This window comes from Nicotiana sylvestris, chromosome 7 (assembly GCF_000393655.2).
Source record: "Nicotiana sylvestris chromosome 7, ASM39365v2, whole genome shotgun sequence".
Classification (NCBI taxonomy): Eukaryota; Viridiplantae; Streptophyta; class Magnoliopsida; order Solanales; family Solanaceae; genus Nicotiana; species Nicotiana sylvestris.
In genome coordinates, this window is record NC_091063.1 from 107,468,573 (window position 1) to 107,486,234 (window position 17,662).

Below are 17,662 nucleotides of genomic sequence, written 5' to 3' on the forward strand. Positions count from 1 at the left end.
GGCTCACTCTCAGTACAGTATCAGCCCCTCAGGATCAGTATCAATCACTCAGGACAGTATCAGCCCCTCGGGCTACCTCACAATCACTCATATCAGCACCTCACGCATAATATCAATCACTCAGCAATATGGGTACTCGCGCTCACTGTGGGTGTGCACACTCCGGAGGGGCCCCTTACGGCCCAAGCGCTATATCAAACCACCTTGTGGCATCATCACTCGGCACTCGGCCTCACATCACTCAAGCCACCTTGTGGCATATAAAGTATCTCAGGCCCTCAGCCTCATATCACTCAGCATATCCTCACATATGGCCCTCGGCCTCACTCAGTCCAAAAATCATCACAAGCCCCTTGGGCATTAGTAAAGCAGTAGTTCTCAGCCTAAATCATGATGTAGAAATATCATTTAAGTTTTAAATCTGAGTAAAAGTGGCTGAGTTTGTAAAACAATAGATATCAACAGGACTGAGTTCAAATAATAAGTCAAGCAGTGAGGAAATAGTGATAAAAATCCCCGAAGGATTCAAATAGTTGGCATGAAGCCCAAGTATGGCAATCAGCCCAAATCATGATGATTACAAACGACTTTCAGTCAAATATTCGGTAAAATCATCAATCATGATGGACAAGTCACAATCCCCAGTAGTGAAAGACCCCACGCTCATCATCCAGCGCGTATCTTACCTCAATATAGCACTACGATGTGCAAATCCGGGGTTTCAAACCCTCAGGGCATCATTTACAATCATTACTCACCTCGAACTGGCTAATTCTCTAGCTCGCGACGCCTTTGTCCCTCGAATTCGCCTCTACGCGCGTCGAATCTATCCAAAATCAGAACGAATACGTCACAATATGCTAAGGGAACAAAGCTCAAGCAAAAACATTCGAAAAATATAAAAAATCCCGAAATTAGCAAAACCTGAGCCCCGGACCCACGTCTCGAAACTCAGAAATTTTTACGTCATCGGGTTCCTTATCTCGCCACGAGTCTATACATACAAAAATCTCTCAAATCGGACCATAAATGGCCCCTCAAATCCCAAATTTAGAATTTCAATTTCAAGCCCTAATTTCTTACAATTTGGCTATTATTTCATGAATTTCAAGGATGATTTCACAATATAATCATGTATTTAGTTCATAGGACTTACCTCCAATCACTTCCCGTCAAAACCCCTTCAATTCCCGTCCAAAAGCTCTCAAGGTTGCTCAAAAATGGTGGAAAAATGAGTTTGGTTCGCGGATGAAATGTTTTTAACATTCTGTCCGGGTACTGTAGCTAATCCTATGTGATCGCATAGAACAAAATTCCAAGGCACTGTAGCAAACCCTATGCAATCGCATAGAACAAAATTCCAGGGCGCTGTAGCTAACCCTATGCGATCGCAACACCTTCTATGTGATCGCATAGAGCAAAAATTGCTCTGCACTGACTGCTGCATTTCTGCAGCATTTTCCAACTTCAAAAATTCTCGTTAGCCATCCGAAATCACCCCGAGGCCCCCGGGACCCAACCAAACACACCAACATATCTTAAAAAATCATCCAAACTTGATCCAATCATCAAAACACCTCAACTAACAGTAAAATCATCGAATTCAAGCCTAAGTTCTTTTAAAACTTCTAAAACACGCATTCGATCGAAAACCCAACCAAACCACATCCGAATGACCTGAAATTTTGCACACGCATCCTAAATCACTTGACGGAGCTACAACAACTCTCGGAATTCCATTCCGACTCCCGGATCAAAATCTCACCTATTAACCGGAAATCGCCAAAATACTAACTTTGCCAATTCAAGCCTAAATATTCTCTACAACTCCAAAACTCATTCCGATCACGCTCCTAAGTCACAAATCGCCTTCCGAAGCTAAACGAACCATCGGAACTCACTTCCGAGCCTTCTAACACATAAGTCAATGTTCGGTTGACTTTTCCAACTTAAGCCTTCTTAAAAGAGACTAAGTGTCTCATTTCTTACCAAATACTCTCTGAACTCGAACTAATCAACCCGATCATATAAAACACGGATAACGAAGCGTAAAGAAGCTAAAATGGGGGAAAACGGAGCGGTAACTCATAAGACGACTGGCCGGGTCATCACATCCTCCCCAACTTAAACAAACGTTCGCCCTCGAACGAGTCCAGAAACGTACCTGAAGCCTCAAACAGATGAGGATATCTGATCCGTATCTCCCGCTCGGTCTCCCAGGTAGACTCCTCCACGGGCCGACCTCTCCACTGCACTTTCACTGAAGTTATATCCTTTGACCTCAACTTTCGAACCTGGCGACCCAAAATAGCTACTAGCTCCATATCGAAGGTCAAATCATCATCCAACTGAACCGTGCTGAAGTCCAAAACATGTGACAGATCCCCAATATACTTCCGGAGCATAGAAACATGAAATACAGGATGCACACTCGATAGGCTGGGTGGAAAAGCAAGCTCATAAGCCACCTCCCCAATCCTCCGAAGCACCTCCAAAGGCCCAATGAACCGCGGACTCAACTTGCCCTTCTTCCCAAACCTCATAACACCCTTCATGGGAGAAACCTTCAGCAAGACCTTCTCACCAACCATATAGGACACATCTCGAACTTTCCGGTCCGCATAACTCTTCTGACGCGACTGCGCTGTATGAAGCCTCTCCTGAATCACCTTCACCTTCTCTAAGGCATCCTGAACCAAATCTGTCCCCAATAGTCTAGCCTTGCCGGGCTCGAACTAACCAACCGGAGATCTACACTACCTCCTGTACAAAGCCTCATACGGAGCCATCTGAATACTCGACTGGTAGCTATTATTGTAAGCAAATTCTGCAAGCGGTAGAAACTCATCCCATAAACCTCTAAAGTCAATAACACAAGCACGCAACATGTACTCCAATATCTGAATCGTACGCTCGGACTGTCCGTCCGTCTGAGGATGAAAAGCTGTGCTTAACTCCACTTGAGTACCCAACTCTCGCTGAACAGATTTCCAAAACTGGGAAGTAAACTGAGTACTTCTATCTGAGATGATGGAGATCAGAACACCATGCAACCGAACAATCTCCCGGATATAAATCCCTGCCAACCGCTCTGAAGAATAGGTAGTACACACAGGGATGAAGTGCGCGGACTTAGTCAGCCGATCCACAATCACCCACATAGCATCGAACTTCTTCAAAGTCCGAGGAAGACCACTCACAAAATCCATGGTGACTCTATCCCACTTTCACTCGGGAATAACCATCTACTGAAGCAAGCCACCCGGTCTCTGATGCTCATATTTCACCTGTTGATAATTGAGACACCGAGCTACAAATCCCACGATATCTTTCTTCATTCTTCTCCACCAGTAGTGATGCCTCAAATCCTGATACATTTTCGCGGCACCCGGATGGATAGAATACCGCGAGCTATGGGCCTCTTCCAGAATCAACTCTCTAAGCCCATCCACATTGGGCACACAAATCCGGCCCTGCATCATCAACACACCATCATCACCAATGGTCACATCTCTGGCATCATCATGATGAACTTTGTCCTTAAGGATAAGCAAATGCGGATCATAATACTGGCGCTCTTTGATGTGATCATATAAGGAAGACCGAGAAACCACACAAGCCAACACTCGACTGGGCTCTGAAATATCCAATCTCACAAACCGATTGGCCAAGCCTGAACATCAACTGCAAGGGGTCTTTCCCCAATTGGAATATATGCCAAACTCCCCATACTCACTGCCTTTAGGCTCAAAGCATCGGCCACTACATTGGCCTTTCCCGGATGATACAGAATAGTGATATCATAATTCTTAAGCAACTCCAACAACCTCCGCTGCCTCAAATTAAGATCCTTTTGCTTGAACAAATGCTGAAGACTGCGATGATCAGTGAACACCTCACAAGATACGACATACAAGTAATGCCTCCAAATCTTCAATGCATGAATTATGGCAACCAACTCCAAATCATGAACGGGGTAATTCTTCTCATGGGGCTTCAACTGACGAGAAGCATAAGCAATAACTCTACCCTCCTGCATCAACACACAACCAATCCCAACTCTCGAAGCATCACAATACATAGTATATGAAACTGAAGCTGATGACAAAACCAACACTGGAGTTGTGGTCAAGGCTGTCTTGAGCTTCTGAAAGCTCTCCTCACACTCGTCCGACCATACAAATGGAGTACCCTTCTGAGTCAACTTGGTCAAAGGCGATGCAATGGATGAAAATCCCTGAACAACCCGGTGATAATAGCCTGCTAACCCAAGAAAGCTACGAATCTCTGTGGCTGAGGACGGTCTAGGCCAACTCTGAACCGCCTCTATCTTCTTTGGGTCAACCTGAATACCCTCGCTGGACACCACATGTCCCAAGAAAGCCACTGTACTGAGCCAAAACTCACACTTGGAGAACTTTGCATAAAGTTTCTCCTCCCTCAATCTCTGCAACACAACTCTAAAATGCTCCGCGTGCTCCTCTTGACTACGCGAGTACACCAGGATATCATCAATGAATACAATAACGAACGAATCAAGATAAGGCCAAAACACGCTGTTGATCAAATGCATGAATGTTGCTGGGGCATTGGTTAGCCCGAAATACATAACAAGAAACTTATAATGACCATATCTGGTCCTGAAAGCAGTCTTAAGAATATTTGAATCCCTGATCTTCAACTGGTGATAGCCCGAACGGAGATCAATCTTGGAGAACACTCTCGCTCCCTGAAACTGATCAAATAAATCATCAATGTGAGGCAAAGGATACTTGTTCTTAATTGTTACTTTGTTCAATTGCCTATAATCGATGCACATTCTCATTGTGTCGTCCTTCTTCTTCACAAACAGAATGGGCGCACCCCAAGGTGACACACTAGGCTGAATGAACCCCTTATCTAGGAGTTCCTGAAGTTGTTCTTTCAATTCCTTCAACTCTGCTGGTGCCATACGATACGGCGGAATAGAAATGGGCTGAGTGCCCGGCACCAGGTCAATACCAAAATCAATATCCTTGTCCGGTGGCATGCCCGGCAGGTCTGCAAGAAAAACATCGGAAAAATCCCTCACAACTGGAACAAAATCAATACTAGGAGTCTCAGATCCAACATCCCTCTCAAACACTAGATATGAAAGACAACCCTTCCCAACCATACGTTGGGCCTTCAAGAAGGATATCACTCTACTAGGAACATAATCAGTCACACCACACCACTCGATCTGTGGTACACCCGGCATAGCCAAAGTGATTGTCTTAGCATGATAGTCTAGAATAGCACGACATGGGGATAGCCAATCCATGCCCAAAATGACATCAAAATCCACCATGCTCAATAGCAATAGATATACTCGGGTCTCCAGACCCCCAATAGTCACCACACATGACCGGTACACACGGTCTACAACAACAGTATCGCCCATCGGGGTAGATACATGAACAGGTAAAGCAAGAAACTCACGGGGCATACCCAAATAATGAGCAACGTATGATGACACATAAGGAAATGTGGAACCGGGATCAAATAATACTAAGACATCTCTGTGGCAGACTGAAACAATACCTGTAATGACAGCATCCAAAGCAATGGTGTCGGGTCTGCCTGGGAGTGCATAGAAATGGGCCTGACCACCCCCTGATCGACCTCCCCCTCTAGGACGACCCCTGGCTGCCTGACCTCCACCCCTAGCTGGCTGGGCGGGTGGTGAAGTAACTGGAGCGGAAGTCGAGGGTTGGCCCCTCTGCTGGGACGAACTAGCAACATGACGAAGACACTGCATCTACACATGTCCAAACTCTCCACACTCAAAACAACTCCCAGGTGCTGGAGAAGGGGACTGAAGGGAACCCCTCGCACCGGAGTGACCAGCTGATGCACGCGGCATAGAAGAACCCTGAGTTGACGGGGCACAAGATGAATTTTGAGCTGGAAGGGCACTGAGTGATGACTGGACCCACTGAGATCCATGATGACCATGACCCGAAGATGCCCCACAATACTCTGGGCGGGCTGACTGAGCAGGCCTAAAAGAATGGCCTCTACCATGTTGAAATTGGCCCCTCGAAAAAGCACCACTATAACTGCCAGATCCTCGAGGCTTCTTGGCCTCCCTCTCCTCTTGATCCTGACAGCAAACCATCTCAATCTCGCGAGCGATATCGACCACCTCCTCGAACGTAGCACCCAACACCCTCTCTCGGGTCATAAGAATACGGAGGTGATAGTTAAGGCCATCAATAAATCTCCTGATCCTCTCACGATTTGTCGGAACCATCCAAATGGCATGACGAGCCAACTCAGAAAACCTCGACTCATACTGTGACACGGTCATATCCCCCTATCGCAACCACTCAAACTATCTACGCAGCTCCTCTCTGCGGGACTGCGGCACATACTTCTCCAAGAAGAGAGTGGAGAACTGCTGCCAAGTAAGGGGCGCTGCTCTAACCGACCTACGCCTCTCATACTCCTCCCACCATGTGAAGGCAGCCCCAGTAAACTGAAAGGTGGTAAATGCCACACCACTAGTCTTAAGAATCCCTGTTGTACGGAGCATCCGCTGACACTTATCAAGAAAACCCTGGGCATCCTCCCCCTCGGCACCATTAAATGACGGAGGCTGGAGTCTACCAAACCTCTCAAGACGACGCTGCTCATCATCCGGCATAACTGGCACAATAAACTTCTGAGCTGGAGGTGCCCTCGGTGTCTGTAGTCCCTGTACTACCTGCTCAGGTGTGCGAGCAACGGGGGTCTGATTGCCTCCCCTGTCCTGTGAAGTAGCTGCTGCTGTAGTGGCTGAAACTGCCTGATCCAGGCCAGTGCAAACTGATAAGATCTGTGCCAAGGCCTCCTAAAGACCTGAAACCACGATAGGCACAGCTGGTGCCTGAACTGGTGCTGCTGGAGCATCCATAGCTGGAGCCTGATCCGAAGTCGGGGCAGCTGGTGGGTCAATAGGTGTTGCCCTCGCTGCTCTGCTTCTGCCACATCCATGACCGCGTCCACGGCCTCTGGTGGCCTCAGTGGGTGGCACTGGTGGTCGTCCACCTCGTCCGGTAGCGCGAGTCCTCGCCATCTGCGAGAGAATCGAATAATAGAAGTTTAGCATTCGGATCAACAAATTTGCACGACAGGAGTTTCAAGAATATGAAGTTTTCCTAAAGGTTCTGCAGCCTCTCGAGGATAAATATAGACGTCTCCGTACCGATCCACGAGACTCTACTAAACCTGCTCATGACTCGCGAGACCAAGTGACCTAGGCTCTGATACCAACTTGTCACGACCCAACCCCCGAACCCAGTCATCATGGCACCTCTCGTGAAGACAAGGCCAGCCAGACCAAAACGGAACACCTCTTTTTAACAGTTAATCATCATAAACAGTAATAACATATAATGTAATACTCATAAATTGCGGAATTTAACGATAATAACCGCAAGAACCATCCCGACATAGCCCAAACCCGGGTGTCACAAGTCATGAGCTACTACATAATCTGCTATAGGTCTACAAAGTACGAAATCTAATACAACAATCTGAAGAAAACATAAATGATAGAGGATAAGAGAGACAAGGGGTTGCGGGTGTCAACAGCTACCTCGTAACTCCAAATCACCGCCTAGCCTGGACGAAATCAACGCTTAGGTGCGGACTCTGCTATACCTGAATCTGCACACATGGTGCAGGGAGTAATGTGAGTACTCTGACTCAGTGAGTAATAATTATAAATAATGGCTGAAAGTCTGAAAACATGTAAAGGCACAAAGCAATTCCATATCAAGCAGTAAAAATCACTTAAAGCAGTAAATTAGTGAAGAAATCAAATGATATTCCTTTTGAAACAAGTAAAACCGGTAAATTAACAGGTAGATAACAAGTAGAAATCCGCCCCTTAGGCACAGTATCAATCGCTCAACATAGTATCAGCCCATCGGGCTCACTCTCAATACAGTATCAGCCCCTCAAGCTCCGTATCAATCACTCAGGACAGTATCAGCCCCTCGGGCTACCTCACAATCACTCATATCATCCCCTCGGGCATAGTATCAATCACTCAGCAATATGGGTACCCGCGCTCACTGTGGGTGTGCAGACTCCGGAGGGGCCCCTTACGGCCCAAGCGCTATATCAAGCCACCTCGTGGCATCATCACTCGGCACTCGGCCTCACATCACTCAAGCCACCTCGTGGCATATAAAGTATCTCAGGCCCTCGGCCTCATATCACTCAGCATATCCTCACATATGGCCCTCGTCCTCACTCATTCCAAAAATCATCACAAGCCCCTTGGGCATTAGTAAAGCAGTAGTTCTCAGCCCAAAACATGATGTAGAAATATCATTTAAGTTTCAAATCTGAGTAAAAGTGGCTGAGTTTATAAAATAGTAGATATCAACAGGACTGAGTTCAAATAATAAGTCAAGCAGTGAGGAAACAGTGATAAAAATACCCGAAAGATTCAAATAGTTGGCACGAAACCCAAATATGGCAATCAGCCCAAATCATGATGATAACAAACGAATTTTAGTCAAATATTCGGTAAAATCATCAATCGGGATGGACCAAGTCACAATCCCCAGCAGTGAAAGACCCCACGCTCATCATCCAGCGCGTATCTTGCCTCAATATAGCACTACGATGTGCAAATCCGGGGTTTCAAACCCTCAGGATATCATTTACAATCATTACTCACCTCGAACTGGCTAATTCTCTAGCTCGCGACACCTTTACCCCTCGAATTGGCCTCCACGCACGTCAAATCTATCCAAAATCAGAACGAATACATCACAATATGCTAAGGGAACAAAGCCCAAGCGAAAACATTCGAAAATATCAAAAATCCCGAAATTAGCAAAATCCGAGCCCCGGGCCCACGTCTCGAAGCTAGGAAATTTTGAAGTCATCGGGTTCCTTATCTCGCCATGAGTCTATACATACAAAAATCTCTCAAATCAGACCACAAATGGCCCCTCAAATCCCAAATTTAGAATTTCAATTTCAAGCCCTAATTTCTTACAATTTGGCTATATTTTCATGAATTTCAAGGATGATTTCACAATATAATCATGTATTTAGTTCATAGGAATTACCTCCAATCACTTCCCGTCAAAACCCCTTCAATTCCCATCCAAAAGCTCTCAAGGTTGCTCAAAAATGATGGAAAAATGAGTTTGGTTCGCGGATGAAATGTTTTTAACATTCTGTCCGGGTACTGTAGCTAACCTTATGCGATTGCATTAGAGCTCCTGCGATTACATAGAACAAAATTCCAGGGCACTGTAGCTAACCCTATGCGATCGGAACACCTTCTATGCGATCGCATAGAGCAAAAATTGCTCTGCACTGATTGTTGCATTTCTGCAGCATTTTCCAACTTCAAAAATTCTCGTTAGCCATCCGAAATCACCCCGAGGCCCTCGGGACCTCAACCAAATGCACCAACATATCTTAAAACATCATCCAAACTTGATCCAATCATCAAAAGACCTCAACTAACACTAAAATCATCGAATTACATCGAATTCAAGCCTAAGTTCTTTTAAAACTTCTAAAACACGCATTCGATCGAAAACCCAACCAAACCACGTCCGAATGACCTGAAATTTTGCACACACATCCTAAATCACTTGACGGAGCTACAACAACTCTCGGAATTCCATTCTGACTCCCGGATCAAAATCTCACCTATCAACCGGAAATCGCCAAAATACTAACTTCGCCAATTCAAGCCTAAATCTTATCTACAACTCCAAAACCCATTCCGATCGCGCTTCTAAGCCACAAATCACCTCCCAAAACTAACTGAACCATCGGAACTCACTTCCGAGCCTTCTAACACGTAAGTCAACGTCCGGTTGACTTTTTCAACTTAAGCCTTCTTAAAAGAGACTAAGTGTCTCATTTCTTACCAAATACTCTCCGAACTCGAACTAATCAATCCGATCACATAAAACACGGATAACAAAGCGTAAAGAAGCTGAAATGGGGAAAAATGGAGCGGTAACTCATGAGACGACTGGCCGGGTCATCACAATTGAACTCTTCTTTTTGGCAAAGGCCCTTGGCCTTAAATGGCGTTATTTCGAACTTGTCGAAATACTAACCCGTCGTCGTTCGATCGAGGTCGAACTCTTCTTTTTGGCAAAGGCCCTTGGCCTTAAAAGGTGTTATTTCGAACTTGTCGAAATACTGACCCGTCGTCGTTCGATCGAGGTCGAACTCTTCTTTTTGGCGAAGGCCCTTGGACTTAAAGGGTATTATTTCAAACTTGTCGAAATATTAACCCGTCGTCGTTCGATCAAGGTCGAATTCTTCTTTTTGGCAAAGGCCATTGCCCTTAAAGGGTGTTATTTCGAACTTGTCGAAATACTGACCCATCGTTGTGCAATCAAGGTCGAACTCTTCTTTTTGGTGAAGGCCCATGGCCTTAAAGGGTGTTATTTCAAACTTGTCAAAATATTAACCCGTCGTCGTTTGATCAAGGTCTAACTCTTCTTTTTGGCGAAGGCCCTTGGCCTTAAACGGTGTTATTTCGAACTTGTCGAAATACTAACTCATCGTCGTTCGATCAAGGTCGAACTCTTATTTTTGGCGAAGTCCCTTGACCTTAAAGGGTGTTATTTCGAACTTGTCGAAATATTGACCCGTCGTCATTCGATCGAGGTTGAACTCTTCTTTTTGGCAAAGGTCATTGGCCTTAAAGGGTGTTATTTCGAACTTGTCGAAATATTAACCCGTTGTCGTTCGATCGAGGTCGAACTCTTCTTTTTGGCGAAGGCCCTTAGCCTTAAAAGGTGTTATTTCGAACTTGTCGAAATACTGACCCGTCGTCGTTCGATCGAGGTCGAACTCTTCTTTTTGGCGAAGGCCCTTGGCCTTAAAGGGTGTTATTTCGAACTTGTCGAAATATTAACCCGTCGTCGTTCGATTGAGGTTGAACTCTTCTTTTTGGCGAAGACCCTTGGCCTTAAAGGGTGTTATTTCGAACTTGTCGAAATACTGACCCGTCGTCGTTCGATCAAGGTTAAACTCTTCTTTTTGGCGAAGGCCCTTGACCTTAAAGGGTCTTATTTCGAACTAGTCAAAATATTAACCCGTCGTCGTTCGATCAAGGTCGAACTCTTCTTTTTGGTGAAGGCCCTTGGCCTTAAAGGGTGTTATTTCGAACCTGTCGAAATACTGACCCGTCGTCGTTCGATCGAGGTTGAACTCTTCTTTTTGGCGAAGGCCCTTGGACTTAAAGGGTGTTATTTCGAACTTGTCAAAATATTAACCCGTCGTCGTTCGATCGAGGTCGAACTCTTTTTTTTTGGCGAAGGCCCTTGGCCTTAAAGGGTGTATTTCGAACTTGTCGAAATACTGACCCGTTATCAGTCCCAGTTTTTGGAGAATCAGGTATCCTTTGGGGGAGTCCCAGTTCGCTTGATATTGCTTGCATCAGAGAGTGTAACGTCGAAGAGTAGGAAATGTTGATGTTTCAATTATGTTCGTTTTGTGCACTCATTAGAGTTTCCTTGTCTGATTACTTCTTTCAGGTCTGGAGATGTCATCGGTGGGAGATATTTCGGTTGTCTTGTAGTAATTTCTCATTCTCTGATTGAGATGTTTCTTTGCTCGCTTGCCCGCGCGGCACTTGTGTTCCTGCTTGAGCAAAGAGCAATAGGTGAGTCACAATGATACTTTCCTTACCCTTATCCGATGGATCGGCGAATGAGAGTAGGTTTGTAACGTTGCTCGTTTTGTCTGGCATTTCGACGGTTGATGGGGCGATGATTTCTAAATTCGGTGACTGTATTCAGCTCTCTTTCCCCTTCTATGTTCGTCTCTCTTCATGTAATAAATGGGTAGGTAAAACCAAGGAATGAACAACTTCAAACTTTTCTGTTAGAGAAATAAAAATAGTTTTTGGTGGGTAATCGTGTTTCTTGTCTTTGATGTGGAAGAGACTAGGAAATTTCCCTAAGAAATCCCTACAGACGGCGCCAAATTGTTTGATTCAAAAGATATTGGAACCTTTTTTAATAAATCAATTAAAGAAAATGAAGGGGTAAATCTTAGTCAACCGTAATAAACTCCAGATCAATAAACTAATTGGAAAAATAATACATAAGATGAGATAGAGGTAATCAATCTTATTGAAACTTTCCGTTGTGGATCCCATTAATCAATGGAGGAGACCATTTTACATATTTTCTTGGAGAATGCTTCGTTCTTCTTTTCGTTATGAAGATTACAGAAGAGAGAACTAGGGAGAGAGAAAGAAGCGAAACCCCCCTCCCCTTTACCGAAGGTTTTCCCCTACTATATATAGTCATGGGACCTCTGCTATGTACTTGGTCTGACGCTCTCACACTATGTCTGCCTTGGTTGTCCCCTAAATGTTGTTTCTTCTGACTCAACGGGTATCGTAAGTGCGGGATGCGGAATAGACCATGTCGTCTTTCGCTGCCTTGTTGCTTGGACGGGATGTTGGTCAGCTTGACCGCAGCGGTCAGATTTTGACCAATACAAAACTAATAAATGGTCAAAGTCCAATAATCATTCCTCGAGTTTTCTGTATTTTAGTTAGGGTTATTTTTGTTCAATATTTTTCTGTGTTAAAAAGAATGACTAAATGCTAATAGCTTTTTAAATACTAGCTAAACTCCAATAGCACGAGTTAAAAGTAGAGGTCGGCTTTGGTACTTCGGTTCAATATTTAAGAACTTTGGTTCGGTATTTCAGTATTCGGTTTATCAATTGTGTATAACAAATACCATACCAAAGTAGTTTAGTACAGTTCAATATTTCTTTTTCTGGTTCGGTACGATTTCGATTTGATACATTAACGGAATCGTGTCTTTTAAAAGGATATCATAATGTCCTCATTGACGAGTAACATACATTCATGCTTGACCAAAAAAAATTGAAGAACGAGCACCAACACTTGCCAATTGCAGCAACAACTAAGAAGTAGGAGTCACTCTGATTTTCTAATTTGCCAATTGCAAAGCAACTGACGACCTGCTCCAGCTGACAAAATCCACTCCAGTTACACATTCTAATTGGAGCCTCAAAATTATTCTAAGCAGCAGCTAATCATAGAAAGATAATCTCCAAAAACGAGAAAGAAAATGGTTAAACACAAATACAATGAGAAAGAAAATGGTTAAACATTCTAATTGGTTGTTGGGCTTAGTTTATTGGGCTAGAAAATATAATTATGTGTATAGCCAGTTTTCGGACTGGTCATTCAAAAATAGTCAGCGTTTACGAAGTCAATGAAAAATAGCCACTATTTTGCTGCAACAGAGACCGGTCCAGCATAATATACTGGAGTTCAGTGCACTTGTGTATGAACTCCAGCATATTATGCTGGACCGATATACTTTGCTGACTCCAGTATAATATACTGGAGATTGGAGCACCGGTGCTCCAAACTCCAGTATATTATACTGGACAATTATACTTGCTGGAACTCCAGTATATTATGCTGGAGTTCTAGTGTACTTATGCTGGAACTCCATCATATTATGCTGGAGTTCCAGCATACTTATCCTGGAACTCCAGTATAATATGCTGGAGTTCAAACATACTTATGCTGGAACTCCAGTATAATATACTGGCGTATTTTTCAGGTTTTGAACAGTGTTTTCGCTCAGATTTATCTTTGCATGAAAAGTGGCTAAATTTCGATTACTTTTGAAATTGGGTTATTTTTGAACGATCAGTTGTAAATCTGGCTATTTTTGATTTTCTCCCTATAATTATATAGTAGAGGTGGGTTGGCCCGTAAGACTAGACTATAGAGAAATATTTCGATATTTCGGTATATCGAAATATCAAAAGTCAATACCAAGTATCATACCAAAATACCGAAATATTGAATAAATCAATATCGAAATACCAAATTAATTTGATCCGGTTTGAAATTCGATTTTTCAAATTTTATGCCCACCCCTAGTTAAAAGTGGCTATTTTTCAACTTATTCCCTTGTTTTGGAATAACAGCCAAAATGGGCAAGCTAGTTCATGAGCCTGCACGCAGAGGATCAACAGTCAATTCCCACAAAACAGGAAAAAAGACAAATGGACGAATCAAATAGGGTAAAATGAGTGGAAGAGAATCTCCCTGACGTGGCACGAATCAACCGGTCAAAAAACTCGAAAACAAGCATATAACCAGAATAAAAATTATTAATTTATTAATTATGGAAAGTGATTTTCCATTATGGAAAGAGAATGAAAAATTGATGAAAATTGTCTGCACTTGTTTTTTTCACTTGCTGCAGTGGAAATCTAGGGTGCATTGTGTTACTATAATATTTTCCACCAATCTATAAGAATATTAGTATCAGTGAAGAAAGAAGAGAGGAGGAAAAATGGAGGAAATAGGGTTTCTGGGGACGGGCATAATGGGAAAGGCAATGGCCGTCAACTTGCTCCGCCATGGTTTCAAGGTTACTGTTTGGAATCGCACTCTCTCCAGGGTATTTATATTCTTTTCTCCCTTATCTACGCACCCATTTTAATTTCACGAGATCCTTTATATTAAGTGTTGTAAACACATGAATGATAGGTGTGTTAAGGAGACGAAATGAGTAAAATATATGGAAGAAGGGATTTAAGAAAGTCAAATTAAAGGAATGTTTTTTGTTTTTAGGCTGTTGATATTAACTTGTAAGATTGAACTTTGTATTAAGCCTACTTTGCGGATTATGAGAAATACTCAATTATCATGATGAAACTCTCTCTGCAATTCATCTACTCTGTATTTGCTGTTTAAGTAGAGATGGATTTGACCAACGGGATCCCTCCTGTGTTTTCTATCTTGAATACATTGTTTTTTTCAACAACAAAAAAATTCCCTTTGTACAACTCGAGACTTGTGTAATTATGCATTTATGTGCTTTTCAGCTTTGTTTCCCTGTTATGTTTCTCTTGTATGTCTCATGGCCACTGAATTTATGAAGAAATCCCCACGATTTATAGGGTTAAACTCGGTGGATAATAGGCCATCCTTCTCCATTTAAATACCATGCTTTTGTTTACGGTAGGGTTCAAACTCGTGAGATGCTCCTAACCCACACATCACCCGCTCGCTCTTACTAGGCCAAAGCTCTAGGGGCTTTATGAACACGAAATTTTGTGAATGTATTGCAAGAACTAAGGTGTTTAAATCCATTTTTCAGCTGTCTGCTTTGGTAGTTTCCAGTGCAAATCAAGGCAATTTAGAGTTCAATAGGTGAAATGGACGTGGGAACTATTTATGAATAATTTCACATTCTTATAACTATCTCAAAATGCAACAACTATCTATTCACTTGTGTACAATAGATCATTACCTTCACATTAATAATCAAAGATTTACCTTCCTTTCATGCAAATAATTCTGCAATTCATGATCAAGATTTTGTTACGAGTGCAGTGTGATGAGCTAGTGCAACATGGAGCTTCTGTTGGAGAAACTCCTGCAGCGGTAGTCAAGAAATGCAAGTATACAATTGCGATGCTGTCTGATCCTGCTGCAGCTCTTTCAGTTAATCAGCCTATACAAACAGTGAATTTATGAATTCAAATTGTCAAAGTTTGTACTACCTATACCTAATGAGAATTTCATTTTGTGGTCACCTAGGTGGTTTTCGACAAAGATGGTGCTCTTGAGCAGATATGTGGTGGGAAGGGGTACATAGACATGTCAACCGTTGATGCTGATACTTCTTCAAAGATTAGTGAGGTTGGAGTTTCATGCTTCCTGTCCTTCTTCTTTGAGATAGGAACTTTAATACTATCAGAATCAAGTTTATATTAAAAGAGAATTCCTGTTATAAAAAGCAAGTTGAAGTGAATTACTAATAGTGAATGATTACAGGCCATTACATCAAAGGGTGGTTGTTTTGTTGAAGCTCCAGTTTCAGGGAGCAAAAAGCCAGCTGAAGATGGCCAACTAGTAATTCTAGCAGCTGGGGACAAGGTAATATTATTTAATGGAAAAACACTCTTATTATGTCACACGGGTAAATATAGCAAAGTACATTATAACATGGGATGTATGACTTTGTCTTCATGCTGTGGCAATTTTATAACCATTAACCTCAAACTGCAATGAAGATATAATACACATGAACTTGCGTTGATGATATCTCAAATCCTTGTAGGCGCTATACGATCAAGTGCTACCTGCTTTTGATGTCTTAGGAAAGAAATCCTTTTTCTTGGGACAGGTTGGAAATGGAGCAAAAATGAAACTTGTTGTTAATATGATCATGGGCAGGTAATTAATTACTCTTTTTATGTTAGTTTTAATTTCTTGCAACTTTAATCCGTTTTGATATTCCCTAATGGTGCAGTATGATGAACGCGTTTTCGGAAGGAGTTGTATTGGCCGACAAAAGTGGATTGGACCCTCATACCCTTCTTGATGTGTTGGTAAGCAAGCTTATATTGTCATTTATCAGTTATTTTCCACTTAAATAAATATTCAGAAATTCTGTCTTCTCACAGGACCTTGGAGCCATTGCTAACCCAATGTTTAAGATGAAAGGACCTGCTATGATCAACAACAGTTACCCGCCTGCATTTCCTCTCAAACACCAGCAAAAGGACATGAGGTTGGCTCTAGCACTCGGAGACGAGAATGCAGTGCCAATGCCAGTAGCAGCTGCTGCTAATGAGGCATTCAAGAAGGCGAGGAGCTTGGGTTTGGGAGACCATGACTTTTCAGCTGTGTTTGAGACTATTAGGGGAGCTCAAAGTTCAACCTGAATGCAAGAAAAAGTCATAGCAATAACAACTTGAGGAGACCCTCGATCATCCATTTTGCCAACTCTTGAAAATTATTAGTAGTTAGTAGAAATTGTGACAAAACCTCTCTATGAACTATTCAAGTGCAAGTGCAGAATTTGAGAATTTATAAGCTCTCTTCTGTTGCGTAGAGTTTTGCATAAGTGAGTTAAAATCATTCTGGATTTCAAAGTATGTTTCATGGAGAAATCGTAAATAATCACTTGCCAAGTGAACTTGAAACAACATTTTGATCAACTCCCATATTCCTTTTACATGGCAATCAAGTGAGCTTGGAGTATAGAAAATCTACTCTTGTCATCAGTGTCTCTGGGATTGCGACCAAATCTGATTTCGTCTTTTACTGGAAAAGCAAGAGGAAGATGATACGGATGCTGAATTTTTTTGGAAGAAGCTAACTAGGGCTAAGCTAGAGCTAAGAAGAGAACGAAAACTAGGGCAAAATAAGATTTTATTCATGGCCTCTGAGAAGTGCAAACATGATTTACACATAGGGAAACAAGACACTAGGGACCAAAGTGAACTTAAAATAATGAAGTGACTAACTTATTCCAACACCCACGTACAACTGCTCAAACCTCAGGCACCAGTTTCCCAAGCATACAATTCCTTAGCCAATTCCATATAGTATCAGAAAGAAAGTTGATTTCTTTCCCTTTACTCTCTCTCACTATCGCTTTATGGGTTGCTAAAATGAATTGATTGCTGAAATAGTAAGTAAGAAAAACCTTTAATCAGGGTAGGGTGTATAAGAATAGTGTGGAATAAGGTGTATTAGTAATGCAAGCATTAGTTATGCAGATATTATTTCTTATTTACGGTTTGGTATGGTGTATTAAAATTATAGTGCATTGCATAATATTTAAGAAAAATAGTT

General features: G+C 42.6%; 1 protein-coding gene across 1 annotated transcript; it reads left to right on the forward strand.

The window, feature by feature from the left end:
* The first annotated feature begins 14,185 nt into the window (after positions 1 to 14,185).
* LOC104217511 (glyoxylate/succinic semialdehyde reductase 1) lies at positions 14,186 to 16,956 on the forward strand. Its single transcript, XM_009767788.2, has 7 exons — positions 14,186 to 14,471; positions 15,410 to 15,520; positions 15,617 to 15,718; positions 15,854 to 15,955; positions 16,140 to 16,255; positions 16,332 to 16,410; positions 16,486 to 16,956. The coding sequence occupies exons 1-7, from the start codon at positions 14,364 to 14,366 to the stop codon at positions 16,744 to 16,746; spliced, it is 879 nt and encodes a 292-aa protein (XP_009766090.1). The 5' UTR covers positions 14,186 to 14,363; the 3' UTR covers positions 16,747 to 16,956.
* The last annotated feature ends 706 nt before the right edge of the window (positions 16,957 to 17,662 follow it).